Below are 23606 nucleotides of genomic sequence, written 5' to 3'. Positions count from 1 at the left end.
AAATGGCTGCAATGAAACAAAGAGTGAAAAATTTAAAGGGGTCTGAATACTTTCCGTACCCACTGTATATGTAGAAATAAATTTAAATATGTATATTGGTAATGTGTTGATATTTTATTTCTTACTGCATCAGTAAAGCCGGACTGTTGGTTGGCATGTTCCAGCTGCTTCTGGAGGGGTATTCCTGCTCCGGGAATGTATCCTGCATGAGATACAAGGGTTACTTTTTATGATCAATCAATCATTTACATTAAATCCAGAGCTTACACTCAGGTTAGCGATGAAATAGCAGTGGGAACACAAGGACGATGACGACGACGACGCGACGACAACAACATCAGAAGAACTGACCCGGCTGGGAGGTGAAGTGACCGTGGACGGGGTAGCCAGCCTGCTGGTGGGGGAGGTACTGCATGGCCTGAAACGCAGACGCACCTGTGGAAGAACAAAAGCCAAAAAGCTTTGTCTTATAACAATCACTAAAGTCCACTTTCATGTGGTTAAAATGATTGATCTGAGCATGTCACAACAAGCATGAAGGACAATGTAATCCCAGGGAAAAACTACTGAACTAGGGAATTCGTATCAAGGTTACAAATCGTGAAGGGAAATCTCAGACTGTATGTACTACACTATAAATATTAATTTATTTCAATGTGCAAGTTTCCTTATATTACAGATGATGTGTGATCCCTGCTACTTCAACAGACAAGTGTCATTTACCTCTGATCTGAGAGCTGCTTGCGAAGCTGACAGGTACTGATGGCCCAGGAGCGTAGGTGGAGGGATGCTGGGCCTGAGCCACCCCGTAGGGCTCATGGACCCCTTGGCTTCCGCTGAACTGCCCGTGCTCTGCCGAGCCCGTGCTGAAACCAGCCGTCTGATAGTGACGTGCCTAAAAGCGAGGGAGAAGCAGGAGGAGGGATAGATAGTGTAAGACGCAATACTTGCATTTCCAAGGCACATGGATTAAAAAGTGTAAAATGAAAATAAATCAGAGACAAATTTTAAACACACAGGACAGAAATTACATATGTATCTGCGACGAGTTATTTTAGATAGATATTTTATGCAAAGACATTCGATTGAAACACCCCCTTTACTTACTGGAATCACAGATGCTGGGAACAGCTGTTTACTACGTTCTCCAAGTAGCGCACCAGGTCGACTATGGCTGACTGGACTGCCTAAAGAGGCAAAGAGAAGGATCAGTTGATTAATACTAATAATGTCAAAAAGACAATTTTCCAGATAACCAAATAGGTTAGGCATAATAATACTTGAAAACTGCCTTACCTTGAATGCTGAGGAGGTGCTGCCCTGAGTGCATGGGCAGGCTGGGCTGGTAGCTGGCTGATGTCAATGTTGTGATATCGCTGGAAAAGACAAAAATGCAACTGAATACCAAAAATACTTCAAATAAACTTCTGGATTTAATAAAAAAATTCTGTCATACCGTTATGTACTGAAAGTACTGAAAAGCTGTGTCATCCTTACTACCTCTGCTCCTTTCTGCGCCTCTTTTCCTCTTCATGAAGTACTTTCTTGAGCTGTAAGAAGAGTTGATGTTTCTCTTCTTGGAGTCCCTGAAGTTTCTCCCCCATTTTCATTACCTACAGTTTAGTTGATTAGTTGAGAATCATAGTATAAGAAAACAAAATTGCCATATATTATTTGTCCCCAAGGTAAGACAGAAAAATAAAAAAATGGAGTAGGAAGCACAGATTGCAGTTGAAATGTTCAATTTTTCCCCAACCTGTTCTTTGGTTTCCTCCAAAGACATCCTCTCCTCTATTTCTTTTGTCCTCTTCCTCTCTTCCTCCTCTTTCATCTTCTGCTCCATCATTTTGTCCACCTCTTCCTCCTCTGAAAGATCAGATAATTATGTTGTTCAGTGGTGGTGAAAAACAGGTTCAAATCCCTTAGTTAAAAATGTTTTTATGTGAAATAAAATGTACTAATGTATAAACTTAGATGAAAATATATTTATTCTGAAGAATTTAATTGAATTATAATGATTTGCTACTACACTGAAATGGGTTTCTTGATGTGTCCACCAATTATTCAAAATGTCCTGCCTCAAATACCCAAACTACCATGCTATTTTTGTAGACAAAACCAATATTTAGTATGTCCTAATAAATAGTCTGTAAAATGCAGTGTACCAAAAATACCAGGATGTCCCACTGCATCAGGTCGGATTTTGCAATATGCAAGCCAGCATGCTCTTCTAGCCATTCTGACCCCCAATCCTTTGAGCAGCAATATATTATATTTATATTTAAAAATAAAACTGCATTAGCTATTTGCTTTTATGGTTTCATAATATCCTAGTGAATATTGTAGGTTGTGGATATGCCTGAAGTATTGCGTATAAACAGACACCAATAACACTTATCCCACAATCTGTAATAATCACAGTATTTCTAAGAGAGTACAGTAAGATACATATTTAGGAGAAAAAGGACGTTGATGCTGGTGTATGTTCTAGAGTTCTAAAGCAGTAGTCAGAGTCATTATGGCAGAATTAAAATTGACTAAATCAATAAGAATTAATGAAACAATTTGACCACAATTTTATCTTTGTGATACGTAGTATTTGCAGCCAGTCACAAGTATAACACGTCCACTTCTTCAGTTGTGACAGTGCACACTCGGCTAGGCTAGTTTTAACACACACTGCACACCTTGTCTCTTGCGCTCCCTCTCCCTCATGATGTGCTTGTGGAGGGCTCTGGCCATCGCGTTGGACAGCTTGGGTCTGTCCAGCAGGGCAGGCATGGTAACAGGCAGCGGAGGGGCCAGCTGGTGCACATACAGAACAGTGGTAACATGTCACAAGAAGTATCCGGGGTTCACGTAATGGTGTCAACTATCTATATCTCAATCAGAGTGGGTCGTTAACCAGTACAAATACAACCGTTGTATAATACGTCTAGGGTAAAAGGCCTAGGTTAGCTGCTATTCGGCTAACAGCTAAGTTAGCATAATTAAATCTAACTGCAGTAAACTGTGGTAGAATTTAAGACGAAGATGTGTGGAGCTTAAATATGCAAAGCAGCGGCAAACTTTTTCCCCCAACATCCCAAAGAACGAACGTTAACGTTAGCTAGCTAGTTGCATAGCACTAGCATTAGCTACGTATGTTATGGTAACGTTGCGTTATCTTTTATAACGTTAGGTCTACTGTGGCGGAGTAATAAAGGACAAGACATCTTACTTTTGTTGCTTTGAGGGTCGTTCAATAAAAACCCCACCGTCTTTTGGTTTTCAATTTAAGGTGACTTGATTGTGTCTGGAGCAGTTGAACAAGATAAATTAAAAACATTTACCCAAAATATAAACAGACGAAAGGTTTTCAGCCTTGGTGACGATATTGCGCTTCCGAGTTCAAAGGACACCGAATTGCTTTTTGGGAATTGTAGTTTCCATTGTATTTAGTCCACACAGGCCTCAGCCATTCTTCTATTTTTCTTTCAGGCAGACTAGGCACTGATAGAACATTGCTGCCTCCCACTGGTGATGTCCAGAACCATAGAGACAGTCTTTCTCTATCACTCTGTTGATGCCTATTTTCCAATGAGTCCTTTACCTCAGTCAATCCTCAGATTCCCCAGTCTAAATAAGAAAACTTAAATGATCTTTTCTTAATAAGATGCATACTATAGACACATTTGTAAGACGCTCCTCAGAAACGAAAATGTTGTTATAGATCTTAAAAGAATATCTTTTTTTTTTTTTAATGTCCACCATTTACATAATTTTCACACAAACAGATCTAATTACTCACTTCTTATCTGACCAAGTCAATCAAGTTAATGGGTAAATATCATAATGCAAGTGGTCTGACTGACAGACCTTATTCATGTTTTAAAAAGACTAAAAATTGTATCAAATATGAATTAAAAAAAAAACTGTAGCATGCTATTCTTGAAGAATTAACTACTACTGGCAATGCACATCAGAATACAAATCAGGACAACCTGTTATAGTTATAAAATAGTTTTTTCCTCAGTCCATTTTCAAGTCAAATGTACTCTGTATTGACGTGTGAGAAGTGATGTCAGCCTCTCTAGTCACTTTGGTCTAGTAACATGTTTTTCTAAGTCCATGACTGGGCTTGGACCCCCAACCTTCTGGTTATTAGCCGGAGACGCTGGCAAGTCTCATCGTCCAATCAGGGTGTTCAGTGTCCAATATCAGTTTGGACGCATGCGCTTCTTTCCAATGTGCGAACAACGCCGAATAAGAGGCGCCACAGAGACGGTCCCCATATATAAAGGGCCCATTTTCATAATAGCGCTATTGATTTACATATTGTCACCTTTGTATAATGAATGTGATTTCCAATTCAGATTCAGTGATATTTATTTTTATGAAACCAATTTTTCCAACTCTTCCAATGGGGTACGCCCATCAAGCGGCCAGTTTAATGGAGCATAGCGCTCCCTAGCGGTTCAGTCACATAATGTTATTTAAGAACCACACATCCAGCCTTCAGGTTGCAGCTGATTGGGCTCACCTGCTGGTTTCCTAACAGCCAAACATCACGGACTCCTGTGGAACCTGTCATCAGTCATGTGTCCACAGTCTGTATCGTTGGTCAATTATTTGTAGTCCTTCTGTGAACATGTAGAAATGTATTTATTTTGTAGTTTGTTTCCTGTGCTGATGTAACTAACAGCTTCCTACTGTTACTGATGTGTCCTGTTTCTTCTGCGTTCACTCCTCGTTCCTCTAACCATTACCGGTGGAAACTAGCGTATACATTCAAATAAAGTTAATATGAGCTTTGCACAACTTGGAAAACGACAAGTTACTTAAGCAGCCATAGTAGCTGATATGACTGGAGGATGTTGGTCTATCTGGTCAATTTGCAGTCCATACCAAAAAGAAAAACGTTACCCTTTTTAATCCTGTCATATAACAAATGACAAACAAATAGGACCTAAGATAATAAATAAAGACAAGAAACACAGCTTTTCATCACATTTTATCATGTATGAGTGGAGAGAAAGAGCCAGTTATGCAGCTGTATACAGAGTTCAAATATTGTTTTGTTTAAAAAAAAAAAAAAAAAGACTTAAAAAAAGAAAATTGCACTCAGCTTTACAATACCTTTTAGAAATTAAGCCATCTAAAATTAACAACAACAACAATAATTATAGTAGCAGTCAACATAATAGTCTTACCACTGAAAGCAGAGGATGATTGGTTAGTCTGAAATCTATTCTACCCCTTGCTAAGTTCAGATGCGGGGCAGCCCACTAAATTCTCAGTCAGACTCCCGTGGCTGGTGAATTAAAAAAATAAATCACCTAGCCACTTTACTTTTTTTTCTAGGAAAATAACTGCTGCAAAACAGTTATCCTTTACTCTGCCAGACACACAATAACCTGCCTTCAACCAGTAGATGCTATTCATTTCTCAAACTAAAGTCCAAAACAAAACTTTATACTCCTGCAAGCCAACAAAGCAGACAAACAATAATCCATATTAACAGTCAATGAGAGTTGATTTGAACTCACATCCTATGCCTTTCTTCCCTTTACCCTGGGGTAACTATGTTTACGGCCTAGTTCTTACATTGTTTTATTATTCTTTCTCAGTTTCTTTCAGTAAAATTTGGTCAATTAACACGACGCTAGAAAAAATAACTGGCCACAAGACCACTTAACCGAAGTCGCTACTGAAAAGAAAAGTAGAGGCAAATACAATCCCGACTGCAGAATAATAAAGACATACATGGATGGGAGAGGGGTAATGTATGGGTGGTGAAAGTGCATCGGACATATTTACTCTGGGAACTCTAGGCTGCTGAGCTGGATTTAATATTTAAATGAATGAATGGTGGAGGTCTCAGAAAGGTGAGTAGTGGTTGGAGGAGGGTGGTAGTGGGATCAGATTTCCCTTTGGCTGCTCCCGTACACACTCTCATCACTGTAGGCAATGTAGAGGAAAAAGTCCTCTTCATGATGCTCCTGTTAAAGAGAGACAAAAAAAAAAGAGATCAGTAGGACATAAAAAATGTAGAGGGAAGCTCACTTTAATACAAGTGGGGGGGGGGGGACACAATACGCTGATAAAGACAGTCTTGGAGTAGGTCAGTGAGGTAGAAAATGACTCTTGCCTGGTACAACAGTCCCATGGTAGCTGAGGTGGGTGGAATGACGTTGTTTACAAAGAAGAAGAGTGCATCCTCAGCTCGCAAGTGGATTCTTTTCCGGATGAGGAAGTAAAACTGGCCCACTGTTCAAAAAGAGTAAACAAGATTGATACAATTTTAGATATTACTATACAATGGTGTCTTTTAAATTTTGTCCAGGAACTTGTCACATAATGAAGTATTTACCTGTCAGGTCGGAGGGGACAAGGTATTTCTTCTTGTCCAGATCTCCTATTCTAGCTTTGGGGGCTTTCTCCACAATTACCTGAAAAAGAACAAGATTGCACATGTCCTTAGCAAATTACATTTCCCACTGAATGGAGGCTGTGAGCATCGAGTGAAGATTACTTTAAAAGAGTGTTTTGCCTTTTTAAGAAAAGGGATCTGAGAATACACAGTTATCAGTGAAGCGATGACTGACCTATTGTTAAAACAGATGTTGCATTTCATTTTAACAGTATATAGAACCTGGTATTTTACTCAGTTAGAAAGACACCAGTATATTTTTGTTTATAATTCAGACCAAGGATTTATTAAAGTGGATTGGCCGAGTACAAAAATTAAACTACTGAAGTTTCTTCTCTTTAGTCTAAAAATAGTACTACCTGCCCACACACCAGGCAGTAGCACGTCATTATGGAGCTGAACTGATTAGTCGATGGCTAGAAAATTTAACAACAACATTAACCATTCATGTTTAAGAAAAAAAAAATAATGCTTCCAGCTCTTCATATGTGAATATCTTGTGGTAAATTTGGTCAAAAACGGCAAAGGCTGTGAATTATACAATCTACCTTCTAGAGAAGCTAGGGTGGCGAAACCAAGAGTCCTGTTTGTTGACATTCTATTTTAAGGTGCGCTGCTCTTAGCGTTTCAACAAATAGCCAACACCACCACCCAGATAATAATCCGTCATTAAATACTTAAAACTGTAGTAATGTATCTTAATGTACCACGGCCGATATAACCAGCGTGGCGTTAAATGACCTTCTATTATGTTTATGATTTAGGAATCCTTTAATGAAGAAAAAAAAAAACACACACACACGGAAGGATTGGCCTGCTCGGTGCGAACCGAGTTTCTTTCTGGGTAACCTCTAATGATAGCTTGTAGCTAACGTCACCTGGTGTGTTGTTTACTAACGTGGCGGAAAGATAGAATAATTAGTTTGACCTAAAACTGAACAACATTATTATGTATCTATTTTATCTGCAAACACTGCATGTAATTAACGACAGACTGAATTGCATTAGCATTACAACATATTTGACGCTACCAAGCTAACGTTAGCTACTTACAGGTACCCTGTCCGGATACTTCTTCCTTATTTTCTCGCCTTCGGACCGCCTTTTCTCAAATGGGTGCTCTTCTTTGTACTGAAACTTCATCTTTAAAAGAGATGACAGACAACAAGTCGGTCACTCCGAGATTGTACGATAGCGGTTTGTTCAGAGAACTGCTCGACTCGCTGACACACACGACAAAAACAAACGTTACTGCTAACTAGCTTGTAGCTCACCACAGCTGTTTTCCTAGTGCGAATGTGGCGGAGTGATACAATAACAACATGACGTTGCAGAGTCTTGTTCGCGGAGTAGACTAACGCTATACCAGATCGTATTAACGCTACGTTCCGATAACAGGTGTTTATTTAAGAGAAATATTTTATTTTGAAATAAATATTTTTAGGTGGTTTAAAATCTAGGATGTCATTTTCTGTGGAACTATTTAATTTTGATCAACCGCGCGTACATATGAAGAGCAGGGCAGTGAAGAGGCAGCTGTCCTTGTCATATGACCGAGGCCCAGCAGTTAGCAGCTAGCTTGAGAAAATAAACTAAAAATGCGAAATTAAACTGTATTTTTGGCTGTATAGGTTAACTTTGCTCTAAATATGGTTCCACAGTAATTCAGCGGGTCCTAAAAATAAATGGGGAATATCGTAACTGAATGTGTATTCACTCATTATCTGAGCTTAGTGCTATTGGCTTGAAGTTGCGCAATTTCCGCTGTTGCCTCAACATCAGACAAATAATTAAGTGGTCAGTGACGTCATTATTCATCCCGCTAAACCGTTTTTAATAAATCATTTTATTTGTGGAATAATAAAGGAAGCCAATTTTCTAGACACTACTGGTTTAAAATATCTTATGTGGCCTACTAGTTTGGGGCATTTACAAAGAACTACTCACAGACCAAATATGTTAGTTCATTTTAACTGTAACACGTGTCTATTTTAGAGATTGTAAATATATTAAAATTAATTATTAGAAGTAATTAATCTGATAACAGCACATCACAGTTTGTCATTCAAATTCCCATGTACGGAAACACGGATGGAAAAAGTTGCTAACCTGTAGCCTACATTGTGCATGTGACTGATGATTACGCCTGACATCTTGACCTTAACTCCCATCTGTACTTTGAAATTTTGTACCAATTTCCTTCTGGATAAATAAAATATTTATATGTCTATGTTAAAATGACAAAAATGCCCCAGTTCACTTCTCTTACTATGGAGACCGTTGTCTTGGGTTGTGCGGCGGTGTGGGTGTGTCGACCGTTTGTGTTTCCATTGTGTTCCCCATGGTGCTAGCATTTAGCCATGCTGCTAGTATGCTGGGTCCTATGACGAGATTGTCTGTCCGCATCGACAGATTAAAAAAAACATCAACGTGAAGCAACTCCCTGTTTAAACCAAAAAGTTAAGTGATTATTTTAGGTGATTGTGGTAAAGTTGCTGCTCTAGCAAAGGACGTAATGTGCTGAGTCACTTGTGGACAGGATTGATTTCCAGTAGGGTGAAGAAAAAAAAAAGAAAAAAATAGTAATAATTACTGACGAGGTTAACATGCAAGCTCTAGGCTACAGTAAAAGTTGAGTCTTAATATGAGGGTTATTGTGGGACTTGACTTATGACAGAGCCACACGTCATTTTAAACGCCATCATAAGTGAACACTGACATTTCCTTTGCTTCTTCCTCTCCTTTGATTGTCTAAGAGATGTGCTCATAACTAAGGCCTCAAAGTCAGTTCCACGTTCTCCATAGACTTAGCCATTCTTGCTCCCTGCCAATTTATTTCTCACACAGAAGCTCTTTATCATCAGTGACAAATCCCAAGTAACGCCTTCACCTTCCACCGCAAATTATGACTTGCTCCCCAGTTACCAACTCTCCCACAAGGCTCTTACAGCTGCACGTTTGCAATATCAAGCTTTTGGTTTTTACTTTGAAACCATTAGGAATTCAGTTTTGGGAAAACAAAACAGCTGATATATGCCAGTATACACCTGGCCCACCATAAAACAGTTGTCAATCCCTGCACTTGAACTAAAATTAAGGAATGAATATTAATATTTAAATGTTAAAGAAGGAAATTGCTTCTACAAAAACCAAGTGCACTTCTCAATAACTTGAGAAACGTGCCTGCATGTTATGACTGAGGGGGATGGAAATCACAATGCTGTGGTCCACAACATAATTCAGTAAAAAAAAAGAAAAAAGGAATTAACACCTTTAAATGGCATTCAACAAAAAATGAAATGATAGAAATACAGTTTTGGGGGAAAATAGAATAAAAACATTTGCACGGATATCTTAAAAAAGTAACATTTGCTATATATTTACTAAAAGCCCTATACACACACACACACTCAGCTGCCAGTTTATTCGGCACACCTTGCTAAATCGAATGCAGTGTAATATAACCGTCCTTTCCCCTCTACAGTTTTGAAGGGGTTTGATTCAACTGCAGGATCATTTTGAAGGATGTAGCTTCTGGTGGTGTTAACTGATCAGCATTATAGAGGTGTCTGTTATTCAGCCTACCCTCATTGATAGAAATGGGTTGGACAAAACATCAGAAACACCGGTCACTATAATGCAATACAACTCAACAGACTTCAGTTTTCAAAATGAGCATACAGTTGAATAAACCCCTCTCTCATTGTAACTATTGATGTTGGATTTATTACAGGATTGTTATATAAGACCACATTAGTTTTAGCTAGCTGTACCTTATAAACTGGTAGCTGAGCACATAACATATACACACAAACATTACAAGCTACTAAACGCCATACATGACACAATACTGCTCTTAAACAAGCACAGATGTTGCCAGTTGCCGTCATGTGAAGGCTAAGGGGGCATCGATGTAGAAACCGACATTCAGGATAACTAAAATCTTTTATTTCTGGTTTGATACCAAAGAATCTTATTGGAAAAGCTTGAACCAAAATTAAATTGAGTTGCTCTCTAGCAGGCGAGGAATACTGAGTAGATTGCAGTTTTCTGTCACACCACAAGATGGAAGCAGATTGTCAGCTAAAAAACAAATTGCCTGGGCACCCGGATGGCTCAGTTGGTGGAGTGAGTACCCACGTATGGGGTTTGGTCCTCGGTGCAGCGGGCCCAAGATTCGACTCCAACCTGCGGGCCTTTGCTGCATGTCGTTCGCCCTCTCTCTACCCTTTCACTTCTCCTGCTGTCCTGTCAATAAAGGCCCGAAATGCCCAAAAATTAATCTTTTAAATAAAAATAAATAAATTGCCTCAAGCAGAAACTGTGAAAAGGTCTTTCTCACCCCAGCAAAGTCTACAAACTGTTTAAGCATCAAGTATGATGAAGACTGCAGTATGAATGGCATTAAAAGAAAACAAGCTGGATAATAACTGGTCGATACTGACAGGTGTTTTATTAGTAACACAGACCTGGAGACAGAGCCAATAAGAAACCGGTGTGAGCCTTGACAAGACAGACATTGTTCAGAAGGCATGTAAAGACGGAGGGTCACTAGAACCCATACAGAAGCGGAGCAGGAAAAAAACTTAAAGAGGAAGGCTGCAAATTTGAATCAAAAACAAAACCAACTGCAACAAAAACGGAAGGAAAAAATTAAGTGCAATTCCTATTAGATGAAATCAGGATGGCATCAGGTGGCAAAGGGGCAGAGCGAAATGCAGAAGTCATATTATCACATATTATAATAGAGAAATAATCAGATATGGAGAGGCGCCACGGCAGTCCACATGTCGTTACAAGCCATTCTTTTTTTTCTCTCACATCTTTTCAGTCAAGTCTTTATCACTGAGTCCCAAGAGGAGCTTTGGGGAAAGAGTGATGGTTACGGCTGGGGAGAGAGGAGAAAAAAAAAAAAAAAAACTTATGTCAGGCTGCTCGGCTATTTGTCCAGAAAAATGCCTGTGCCATGGTATGTTGCAAGCAAAAGTCCATCAATAACACCATTTAAATTGATCCATTCTTGTTTAGGGAAAATTAACGTACCTCAGGAATTAATGAATTACGGTTGAGGGGTTTGAGTCTGATCTAAAAAGGGTCGGTTTTCTATTCCCCCACTCAGTACCTCGGAGAGAGGTTAAGACAGTAAATCGATGAGTTGTCTGCTTAAGTGCAATGTCCGAGGATGATGGAGAAGAAGAAACAATATTGTAGAACTGTCCTTGTTGCTTTGCTGTCCCCCGCCCCCAGTTTCAAAAGGACTAACGAACTCAGCAAGCATACTCTGACTCAACGTACACAGACTTACCACCGTATGCACACAGTCAGTATCAGGAGCAATAAGGCAGAGAGGCTCCATTTTGTTTTGAGAAGAAAAAAAAATTACAAATAAAGAATCAAGAAGAAAAAAGCTGTTTGCCCTCCCCCCCCACCCTCCTCAGTAGTTTCTGGGCTCTGGTGATCCCGTACTGTTCATCCCATGTTAGGCAGTCACCCCAACCCTCATCTCCTCAGGACACGTCTGAGAGGCTCAGAGAGGGCTGGTGGGTCGTCTGTGTGGGAACGGAGGGCAGGATGGAAGCCGATAGAGAGGAAAAGACTGGTCAACAAGCCCCACCCCTCTTGATTCAGCCAATCACCAAAGTCGGTGCTGGTGGAGGTTTCGACTGAGGACGGAGCGGACATCAGCAGTGAACCTAAGACAAAGAGGAAGACAATTAACCAACATGACATTGAATGTCAACTATCTTAGCCATTAAAGGAAAAGCAAAACATTTTGGAAATGCACGTATACTTTCTTTCTGAGACCTTTCAAGTACGAAATTGGCGTAGAGGCATTCATCTTAACTTAACAGAAATACTAGAAACATTCAACAGCTAATCTAACATGTTCCAATTTAAAAAAGAAAAAAGAAAAGTATGCCTACAAATACCTCTTAAACATATCAATAAAAACCTTGTATCTCCTTTGATTAGTCTATACATATCCATACAGATATATAAACTCAAAATTTTAGGACAGGTTACATGCTATAACGTACTTAAAAAACAGTTAATGAATCTGTCTAGCTGCACCGTCTCAGACTGTGTATAATATTGCAATGTTGATTCTTAAAAGTTATTTAGTTTTTAAATGAATTTGATTTTTTTTTTTAAAGGAAGGACTGATTCTCATTTAAAATTACAAACTGACTGCATCACAAACTCTACTACCTTCTTCTATGAGTTTGACACAGAAAATGTAAAAAAAGAAGGTTATAAAGCACTCCAAGCGCTGCAATGCTTTGTTTACAGGCTTGTGGTGATGCACAATGTGCTATAGGTGTCAAAAAATGTTGATGTGTGATCAAATGATGTTTGGTACTGGCAATTTGTTTTGTTGTGGTCAAAAAAATCGTGACAGAGAGTCAAGTGTAATATCCATTCTAAGCAACAAAAAAAATCATGATCCATATTTGAATTGAGCCGGCCTAATCTTAACACACTGACATGGGCTGTATCAAACTTCACATTTTTCTCTCAGAAAGAAAGCAAAAAGGAATATTTCTTAAAATATTGAACTATTTCCAAGAACACCTCAAAGCACAATCTTTTGCGAAATTTGCCCCCAAGATAGACTTCAAAGTATATTGTTGCAACATAACAGAAAGGTAAGGTTTTAGGCTAAGTGCTGGAGGGAAACTGACATTGTAGGGTAGTGTAGATGGGGCCTCTTTAGCCGGCATTCACATAGGATCCGGCGTTGCGGCGGTTAGCCGCAGGGTTGTGCGGCGGTGTGGGTGTGTCGACCGTTTGTGTTTCCATTGTGTTCCCCATGGTGCTAGCATTTAGCCATGCTGCTAGTATGCTGGGTCCTATGACGAGATTGTCTGTCCGCATCGACAGATTAAAAAAAACATTTACTTTCAAAAACTAACCAGGATGTGAAGTCTATCAAAACGGTGGGTGCACAAGGCCAAATTGAGCGACTACACGTGAGACATGACTTTACACTCCAGTCCGTTGTGTCTAATCACTGGTTTCGTGATTGGCCACGTTGAGTTGTGTGGAAACTTTCGCCTCTGGTCGCTGCTTTTTTCCCGGCACCCCCTGCAGCCCCCACCGCCGCAGCCTAAACAGATTACCCACATTCAAATGAATGGGAGAACTGTTATTTTCACCGCAGCGCCAGATCTCGTCTGAATGCAGCCTAAGTAAGGCTTAGTAGGCAATCAGGCTGCGCACCACCCCATGTAAATGGGAATATGAATGGAATATTTTACAACCAACATTTGTCAACCGCTTTATTGAAATACTATCTCATTCAGAATAACGTTAATAAAAAGGTGTAACCTGCAGTCAATGTTACCAAATCAGAATTTGACAGGTGTTAACGACTAAAATCATATACGCCAGTTGCAGCCCTTATCTTGCACCTCTTGAATTACCACAGACCACATGAATACAGACAGTATGCACAAAATGTAGTCTTTGCATTATCTATTTGCTTTCATGCCAACTTTGTTGTGACTTTTACCTTAGTGCATCCAGCATAGGCAGCAAGTTAAGAAGTGCTGTGTCACTAGGGTCGCTGAACCAGGACTTGATGGGTATTGCATTGTCTGGAGGGCAGAAAAAAGCCAGTCAGTCATGTCAGTGAAATGGACAAGGCTGTGATTTTATGCTGCCCTGTTAAAGAGGCCACTGAGTGTTGAAGTGTATAGGTAGAATCCTCATTTGTACGGGTGTCACGATTCTCTGAATCCTCGATTTGATTCCATTTTCGATTCTAAGGTCACGGTTTGATTCAATTCTCCATTTTTACATTTATTTATTTTAAGCACCGGTTGCTATGCCATTAGAGTTTTATGTATTAAAATATCTGACCTTAGCTCACAATGTACCACACTACATTGTCAAATTGAAAACATTTATTAACAACATAATGTAACAATAACATATCTTCAATCAATTGGAAACTTAAGCAAAACAACCTGCCATCTAGTTTCTTTTATGCAATAGCAGTCTTCTTTACAGGAGATGACATTCACAAGTTCACAACAAAAAACAATAAAACAGCCATTTCCATAGTCTGCTCTGAACAAAACGTGTTTTACACGCACAAAGCAGAGCTTGCAAACTGTGGCTTTTTGTCAATAATGCAAACTTTGTCAACATAACTCACTGGAAATCCAAAATATTTTCACACTGGCAACTTCAGTGAAAAGGGAGGGGGTTCAAGTTCTGTTGACGAGTCTCCCGCAACTGCAGTAGACTTGCTAGCTTTTGACTGGCTGTAGTGAAGTTAGAAGAGGTTGACTTGCAGCACTTCAACACGTGTGTTTTTCTGCTTAGCAAGCCAACTGGACGTGACTTAGGGGCGTGGCAGCATCGACGATTCCGTTTTTTAATTCGAAGTTCAAGACTGTGATTTAATTTCGGTTAATTTTGTAATCGTGACACCCTTACTCATTTGACTTTGTATGTTTAAGATAAATGCACACAGAATCAAAGCAGCTAAATATATACCAATCTTAATAACTTCAAGCAATAACTTTAAGTCTTACCTGGATGGCTACGATAAGCACCAGGCGAATTGTCCAGGATGACAATACTGGACAAGTCATCGTGTACTACAGATAGGTCTTTAATATAACTACCTAAATCCAATGTACAATGCTGGCAAAAAAAACAAAAACACAAAAGACACCATCAAAAAGGGAAGAGAATGGAGACACTTCATCGGGCTATGCAACCAAAGAGCCTAAGCAGCATCAGCTTTAATACATGATGTAAAAATACAGTTCAGAGGATCACCTGTCTGTAGTATCTGCGTTTTAGGATGTTCCTGTTGTTGTCAAGCTTGTCTGCCACAGCTGATCCATAGATCTCCATACTGGCAGTAAAAACCACCAGCTCATACCACTGGCTCACCTGTGTACACACAGGATATAGAGCACACAAAAGTATAAGTAAACAAGTTACAGTTAGTGCTTCGATTGTTATACAAAACTAATATTTCTTTATGACATCAGGTAGTGTGAGAGTGCAGTACAATGAAGACTGATAGCAAAGATGACAGGATAAAAGATGTCCTGGAAGTTCACAGTGTGCTTTACTGTCCCCTTCCGCATTGATATACGATTCAAACACTCTAACATAGACACTGATTACAGCTTGACACTCACCACTTCTAAAAAGAAGTCAACATGTGGCCTTTTATGTACGAAGAATCTGACTGGGTGCTTGTCAATGACAACCTGCATGGATAAAAGGAAAATAGACCATGTTTAGGCTTGAATGCATGCGTCCAAACATGTAGATATGTGGCTGAATGACCCTACTTTGAGGATGAAGTCTGGCGGTGTGCCAGGTCTCACTGTGGGTCTGAGGACCCCGTCATGGTGAGAGTGGATCAGCGTCTCATCCAGGTCCAAAACCAGAATCTTCCTCTTTACGGCATCTGGAGTTTGTCACCCAATATATACTCTTAAGCTTCTTTATCTCAGTATATTTACATGCACACAAGAAACCACTAATGGGTCAAATGAGGTTACACAGGAATTAACACAAAGCAATTACATGCACTGTAATAGCGATGGTTACTGTAAAATCTGCACATATAGCAGACCAGTAATACATTTTCTCCCCTACTCCTACATTTATTTTAAAACCATGACTGTTTTAATGAGAAAAAGATAAATTTCTTGGATTTCTTTACAGTGCACAATTCTTACAGCTCTACTTAATGTCAACCTGATGAAGAACTAGAGTTCTTGTGTCTGAGTCTGTGTCTGCCTAAACTCACAATAGTGTGCTGTATGTGCAAACCTAGGCAGAGCAGTGTGCTGTCTCAGGACAGAGCTGGAGAGCAGCACACTCTGCTCCGGTTTGTGATCCCACACACTCACTTTTCCCCCGCGCACGGAAAGCAAAACTCGGGAACTTCTCGTATGTTGAGGAACTGCAGTGTTCATTCATGGGCAAACTGTGTACAATGAATACATTTAAATGATTTATTATATTGTTATTATTGTGTCATGCATGTATGCAATGAAATACGCCCAGCCCAAACAGGCGTACAAGACACCATTACCTAGGACAAAGGACCATAGGACATAGCAACCAGACACCTAAACAAATAAACCTTCTAGTCTTTTTTTTTACCAAACTTTAGAAACAAAAGTCAACAACTTGTAAATATTAAATAAAAATAAAAAACAGTCCAATTGGTCATCAACTATGCACCAGAACAATTTAGGATTTTGGACAGACATTTAACGCAAAATCTGTGTTCTTAACTCATAATACGGACAATACAGGAGAAAACTTCTACTTCAGACAACATTTTATCTTCTTGGATATTTTTGAATCTACCTACTTCAAGGGCAAGGGGAAGGACAACCTCTGACATATAGTTCCGGACCATAATAACATAATAATGTTTGATTTGAATATAACACACTCCATGAAGGAGCTGCTCTTGAACTCAGCTTTTTTGGTCTTAAGGATTTCCAGGAAGTGTGGATCCCACTTCCTAAAAGCCTTTTTTTGATGACCATATTTTGTTATGAGAGATAGCGCAATGTGACATATAGATTTGGAGATCATTGTTACTTTCATTCTGTCCACAATGCTGTTAATACCAGCAGAAACACCAGCCATTTACAGCTGAAGAAATCACTCATTCACTTGAAACTGGACCTGAATCTCCAGTTGAGGTCATTGTAGTGTAAAGTGTAACGAGGAAAGTGAAACTGAAACGCAACCCTTCATGTCAAGAGTGTTTTTGAATGAGCTCTCTACATGCAGAAGGAAAGCTCCTTCAGAGTGCAGTGCACACACCAGTCCATGCTAGTGTAAATGCTGTCTTTAACATGTGCATTTCCTCTTCACTTCAGTCTTGTCCTTGTTTGAGCCAGAGAAGGAAATTAAACTTATCTAATTTTCTTTGTTCACCATGCCACTGTGATGAGTAGATCCTAACATTAACCTGCTCCCATTATTCACTGTTTATTTGAGAGAATGGCTGTTTACCTATCTAGCACATGACCAAATTAGTTCATTTTAATTTTAGCATTCTGGTTACAGGTCTTAAAAAAAACACTATGGTTTGTATGCTGCCTCTTTATTAGTAAAGGCTTGCTGTGCAGTGTATTTACAATGGTAAACATTATTTAGATTATGTAATATTGTTACTACATTCTTAGTATTTTAAACTAGCCTATTACATATCCAACTTAGCATGAATGTTATTGATTGACTGGTTTTTGAAGTGTCTGCCTTTGCTTTATTGACAGGTATTCATCTCATTGCACATTTACAGCTGTGCAACAGATTTACATTTCTTTTTTAGCGCTGATGTTGTCTGAGGGAAATTCAGACATGCAGTAAGCAAAATCACTTGCTGTTATTCTTTCAACACGTTTGAATGTTATTTGTAATTATGTAACAATGTCATCTCACTGATGAACCAAATGACTTAGATGTGAAACCATTCTTTGTTGCGATGCTACTAAAAAGCTATGAGGAGGACAATAACTGACCAATGTAGCACAACAGGTTTACTGAAAAAGAGAAAACACAAGCAGACTGTGGTTTGCATCTAGCCACCTTAATAAACATGGCTATGACCTACAGTCATAGGTTTTCTTATTATGGAGGAGACATATTATAGGAGTCCTGTCAAATTTGTATGTCCAGTTATACAGATAATGTTAATTTACCCGGAGGTGACAAAGGTCCTGAGAACAGGGTCAAGCCCAAGTGTTTTTTCTGTTTCTTTTCCTTTCTATCTTACCATACTTACTATCACATCTGTTACATTTTTCTTACATTTTCACATTGTAAACAGTGTCTCCCCCTCTATATTGTTATGTAAAAAATATGTCTAGGTAAAATCTGTGATTGCTATACTTTCCTTAATATGTTTACACAAAAGGTACTTTGAAATATAGCTGAGCAGCATATCATGTACTCACTGAGTCTGTTTCTGGAGATAGGTGAAAGAGGCAAAGTATCGTATCGCACCGTCTGATACTGGATTATCTGCAAAAGAACAAGGCAAATGAAACAGTCAGTCAATCCTTAACATTTCAGGACAGTCAAAACATCAAACCATAGACAATTAGGGGTGGGAATCCCCCAACGCCTCCCAATACGATAACATCACAATACTTATGCCATGATACAATATTATTGCAATTTTAAACATACTGCAATATTCTGCAATATATAGCAATTTATAACCTTTTTCCAACTCCAAATTTTCACCCAATTTCAAATGATGTCCCTAAAAGGAAACTTTGTCAACATCTGTTTTATCTAAAAAGATAAATTTAAATTTATTTAAATTTCTCTCACTTCAGTTTTACTGCCGCAAAATGGGATGGTCAAGATACAAACTGACCAACACATTTATAATAAAAGATCCATCCCTGACGCCTGTGTTTCGTTACAGTAGTGCCACTGAAAATGTCACAATACTATGCTGTATCTATTTTTCACCCAACCCACAGACAATATACTGAGCAATAATGAGTTAACTGCTCCAAGGATAGATTTCAAATGTAAGTTATTTGTAATTTAACTACATATGAAAAAGGTTTACACAGAACACCAGTAATATTGTTTTGGGAATCCTTTGGGGCACAATGAAAAGGGGTTTTACATTGTAATTGCTGTTATTCTTTATCCAATTTGAAGAAAGCATCACAATTGAAATTAAACTGAGCTAAGGATGAGTCAGACCTAATGTATGGCTAATATCTCCACGAAGGTCTTAAAACCGTTTACCCTTTTGAAACCAAAAACCTATATTTGAGCCCTGAGACTATACATTATTCAGGACTGGAGGGAATCAGCCCTCTTCTTTTGTTTTACATCAAAGATTAAGCAAGAGGACAGAGGAGGACTCCATACTGAAATAAAAACAGTAACATCAACCCCACGACGAATCCTCTCTAACTTCCGTGCTCTACTCTGGTCAGGATCACCACAGGGAGCACCCTTTCCAGTGCCACTCTTGCCCAGGGGCTCTGCACTTCACAGGGCTATTTTTATCCCTCCAGCTGTCAGCGGGTGTCAGCAGAGCATGGGGCACACACAGAAAGGAAGACTTGCAGGGTGACTTTGACTGAGCCTTGGTACCTAAGCCTTGGGCAGAGCCTCCCTCTGTGTCCCCTCTCACTGCTGCCTGGCAGAGGAAGCTTGGGGGAAGCCTATTGGGGCCAGCAGCTGCTGACTACCATGGGGGGGGGACCTCACCCTCGACTCAGCTTCCTGCACCTCCAATAGCCTCTATCTGGACACAAGGCCTGCAAACTCAAACTGAGCCCTTTGCCTAAAACGAATTAATTAAACTAATATTTCAAATGAGCTTGCTCCCTTAAGCAGACCCACAGCCACTCAAAAACTCTTCAATGTAATGATATATAAGAGAAGTCAGCTAGTCCTTTCATTTGTGTGGCAGTAACCAAGATCCTGGCAGTTTTAGTTAGGAAATGGCTAATGAGAGAAATAATGCTCTCATTGTTTTTACTAGATTAGGGATTTGGCTCCAGAGCCCAAGTTGATATATTCTAACTGCTTATGTTGTCCAACTAATAGTCCAAAACTCAAAAGATAGAAGGTTTACTAATGGAATACAATGCAAAACAGCAGATTTTCTGTTGGGAAGCTGAAACCAGAGAATGTGTTACATTGTTGTTGTTAAAACTTAAATTGTTGCAGATGAATTCTGTTGATTAATTGATCAACTAATCATTTCAGTTCTGCAAACTATTTAAATTAGGAGTTCTGTGTTGTTTAGCAAAATGTTGTTTCAGCACCTGGCTCCACACTGTTACTGTCTCATGCAGGATATAAAGGTAATAATATAAAAAGCAAAACCATTACGCAAGATTAATTAAACAACCATCTTGTCATTGGTTAAGACAGAGTGCCGTGCATGGGATTATTACCCCATCATAATATTCATAATCCTATTAATTTTATTGATCCAAATGTTTAGATCAGGCCACCTAATGGATTGTGGTCTCTTCAAAAGGTAAACACTTGACGCATTACCTTACTAACAGACAACAGAAGAAAGGGTTCACTAGGGGATTTTTAGATTAATAAAAAGAAAGGTTATCATAGGTATAACTAAATGGGGCATTCAACATCAATCTGTTATTTTAGTCTAACATCCTCAACTCAAATATTTTCATCAAATCAACTGCTATCTTTGGGATCACCTACATTACGTTCCTTGCCACATTAGCGATCGCTGGATCCTGACATTGTTCCAGTGCATCACATATTGTAAACAACAGCGCTAAACTGTGAGTGAGAGCGAGAGAACAGTACACTCTCTGTGCTAACATAATCCCTCTCACTTCAGCCATAACATGAACTGGACTACTCACTCTCAGGGCCTGCTGACAACCCACAAGTGTAACTGCCACACAGAAATCTGCAGAAAAACCTCAGACAACAAGATGAACACAACACAGGGCACTGCTCTAAGCTTTGCTGGCTTGGTACCTAGCTAGAGTTGAAGTCGGCTCAAATTACACCACATATGCATGTCTATTAACAACTCAACATCTCTGTGTGTGTCTAGGTTACAGGCAGGCTACTCTCACCTTAAATGCCATGATTATCGTGGAGGCATTTGTAAGCAAATGAAGGTGACCTGCAGGCTTGTACTGGCTGCTCCTCAAATTAGCCGTTTGGGTGCGGGAGGTTTCCACGTTGTATTGTATTCAAATGAACCATTCGTTTACCCACTATTGCATCACCCTAAATCTGACACCTGGACACAATAGAATTAGTCTATTAATCAATTAGCTGACCAACTGATAATCGATTAACTGTAAGTCATTTACCAAAAAAGAAATGCCAAACACTGTTTGGTTTTAGCTTTACAAATGTGATGATTTGCATTGTTTCTCTATTTTATATCATTGTTAATTGAAATATCCTTTGCTTTGGTTTTGTACAGTCAGTGACAGATACTTTTTACTATTCTGACACGGAATAGTCTAAACTAGGGCTGGGCAATATATCAATATTATATCAACTAGGTACAGTCTTAGATTTTGAATGTCTTAAGTGTGGTCTTTTCCTGGTTTTAAAGACTACATTAAAGTAATGTAGTTTCCTGAACTTACCAGACAGTTCTAGCTACTCTATAATTTGCCTTTACCCACTTAGTCGTTATATCCACATTACTGATTATTTATCAAAATTCTCATTGTGTAAATGTTTTGCAAAAGCACCAATAGTCAACTATACTATATCGTCGCAATATTGATATCAAGGTATTTAGAAAAATATTACATTTGATTTTCTTTATATCACCCAGCCCTAGCCTGAACGGTTAACCACTGCATCTAAGATGACATCTATTGATGTGTCAATAAAAGTTATTTTGCAGTTGTACATTTTTGTGCACTTTACCATATTTTGAGAGAAATGGATTTACTCTACAATATCCTCTTTTGAATGACATCTCGATACTTCTAGCCATCTTTATGCTGAATATAGCCTTACATTTGACACTGATACTATTAAGTGGGCCGTTGATGCTATTCAGTGGGATTTGTTCACACATTTACAGAATATTGGGCAAAATCTCCATGATGGGATGCACATGGCACAGGCAAGAAGCGCAGGTAAGAAGCACGCGTAGCCTAGTTCTCTGAGAGCCATCTGAGCACCACTAAAGGTGAATGTGATCTGAAAAATAACGTTGAGACACATGTGGATCATCAACTGTCACAGAAACACAACGGGATAACCTTCCAAATATCTTTCAAACCCATTCTCACCGTTCGTAGGTGCTTCCTGAGGATGTACATAATGAAGCCCCATATTCTCGATGTTACTCCGAGAAAAGTCCGGATGCCAAGTAAACATTGCCTGGTCTTCAGCATGTTGACGAGCACGCAAAGACCCCACAGTAACTCAACTTCAATTATCAGTTGATAGCACACTTTTGTCAGAAGTTGTTGGGATAATTACTGAAGGAACTTGCTTGCTAGTAATAGTCAAAATCCGTCTTTAGCCAAAGCCGCCAAACTAGCAATTCAAATGAACAAGAGGCCAAGCAAACGTGTGAGTACCTCGCTCTGCACACTTGTGGCACAAATAGCATTAAATAGAGTACATTCACATTGTAACTGTGAAACAAACGTGGACGTCGTCAAAAGAAAAGCTGCTGCAAAACGACTGCTGCTGTGTGGACATTAGCGCGTAGCTCGTCGACAAGTAGCTGACGAGCTAGCTGTATACCATTTAACGTTAGCTTGTAGCCGCCAAGCTACCGCTAGCTCGACAGGGTGACCACCTTGAACCTTGGACAAAAATACCCCAAAAAAGCTGTGGGCCGCTTGTTGTTAAGCACCGGTTCAACGCAACTTCACTCTGTTTGGCGTCCGAAATGAGACGGCTTAACAAAAGTTCCACAAAGTCTAACCGGTCCGGTTAAAATCAGTTTGTAGTCCAGTGGAAATCCGGAATGAAACTGCGAGCCGCCATCGCCGCCTTGCCGTCACTTCCGCGAGGAATCCTGTGGTTGCGCGCAGCACGTCCACGTGGAAAGAAAATAAACAGACGTGAACGAGCAAGAGCAAGTAGGATGAAAGCCTGTTAAAATTAACCAGTTTGTGGGTCTCTTCTGTAATTGTTTCAGCAATTACTTGAGTAATTGTGGTGCAGTTTAACACAAAAATGATTTATGGTTAGACATTTGTGTGTTTACATAGTTTTGCTTTCATTTTGGCAGTGGCTTGTTGGAGTCACTAAAACTCAAATATTCCAGTAGTTGTAATTGTGAAACAATATATGTAAAATGTAACTGGGCGTGGCTGAATACTTTTTATAGGTACAGTATTATATCTGGCAGGGACAGCTTTTACAGCTGTCAGTAGACAAGTGGGCATGCCTATGGCCAGTTGGTAAAAGTTACTCACCTAACACTCACTAATTCATTACTTACCTAATGAATTACTTCAGACTATTAGGAAACTAACAAACGACCCCCTCTGACACTACCATGCAAATAGCACTAATGATTCAGTGATATTATAATATTATATATTATAAGTCAATGGACTAGAAACTAATAATTTGATGTAAACCGAGCTGCAACATTAATTTAGGTCTCTATGGAAGGAATCAACATTTTCAGACATAATTTACAGTAAAATGACATTGTCATCATGAAAATGAC

General features: G+C 39.3%; 3 protein-coding genes across 8 annotated transcripts in view; all 3 read right to left on the bottom strand.

The window, feature by feature from the left end:
- gps2 (G protein pathway suppressor 2) overlaps positions 1-3550 on the bottom strand; it is a 5180-nt gene extending 1630 nt beyond the window's left edge. For 2 of the 5 annotated variants that reach the window (XM_034856456.1, XM_034856459.1), the window contains exons 1-9: positions 3221-3417; positions 2688-2805; positions 1757-1866; positions 1498-1613; positions 1297-1376; positions 1108-1187; positions 724-895; positions 352-435; positions 126-202 (exon numbers count right to left, since the gene is read on the bottom strand). In XM_034856456.1, coding sequence (XP_034712347.1) covers positions 126-202; positions 352-435; positions 724-895; positions 1108-1187; positions 1297-1376; positions 1498-1613; positions 1757-1866; positions 2688-2781 — 813 coding nt within the window. In that variant the 5' untranslated portion in view covers positions 2782-2805; positions 3221-3417. Of the gene's footprint in view, positions 1-125; positions 203-351; positions 436-723; positions 896-1107; positions 1188-1296; positions 1377-1497; positions 1614-1756; positions 1867-2687; positions 2806-3220 lie in introns of all 5 variants that reach the window. The other 3 variants (XM_034856458.1, XM_034856460.1, XM_034856457.1) reach the window with 2 other exon arrangements.
- A 1428-nt stretch (positions 3551-4978) lies between these two features.
- gabarapa (GABA(A) receptor-associated protein a) lies at positions 4979-7729 on the bottom strand. The gene is made up of 4 exons (XM_034856537.1): positions 7466-7729; positions 6353-6431; positions 6131-6249; positions 4979-5981 (listed from the first exon to the last, which is right to left on the bottom strand). Exons 1-4 carry the CDS (start codon positions 7553-7555, stop codon positions 5901-5903), a joined length of 369 nt encoding a protein of 122 aa, XP_034712428.1. The 5' UTR covers positions 7556-7729; the 3' UTR covers positions 4979-5900.
- A 3110-nt stretch (positions 7730-10839) lies between these two features.
- LOC117934677 (CTD nuclear envelope phosphatase 1A) lies at positions 10840-22979 on the bottom strand. 2 transcript variants are annotated; one of them, XR_004654539.1, is made up of 9 exons: positions 22204-22979; positions 18370-18436; positions 15733-15851; positions 15577-15648; positions 15206-15322; positions 14956-15067; positions 13926-14010; positions 13096-13278; positions 10840-12105 (listed from the first exon to the last, which is right to left on the bottom strand). XR_004654539.1 is itself a non-coding variant. In XM_034856542.1 (8 exons), exons 1-8 carry the CDS (start codon positions 22306-22308, stop codon positions 12045-12047), a joined length of 738 nt encoding a protein of 245 aa, XP_034712433.1. In that variant the 5' UTR covers positions 22309-22974; the 3' UTR covers positions 10840-12044. The 2 variants fall into 2 exon arrangements, 1 of the variants encoding a protein (XP_034712433.1); XM_034856542.1 differs by lacking the exon at positions 13096-13278 and having other exon boundaries at positions 22204-22974.
- Positions 22980-23606: the final 627 nt, after the last annotated feature.

The sequence above is a fragment of the Etheostoma cragini genome, chromosome 19 (genome assembly GCF_013103735.1).
Source record: "Etheostoma cragini isolate CJK2018 chromosome 19, CSU_Ecrag_1.0, whole genome shotgun sequence".
Classification (NCBI taxonomy): Eukaryota; Metazoa; Chordata; class Actinopteri; order Perciformes; family Percidae; genus Etheostoma; species Etheostoma cragini.
This window is presented reverse-complemented; position numbering and strand designations above follow the sequence as displayed.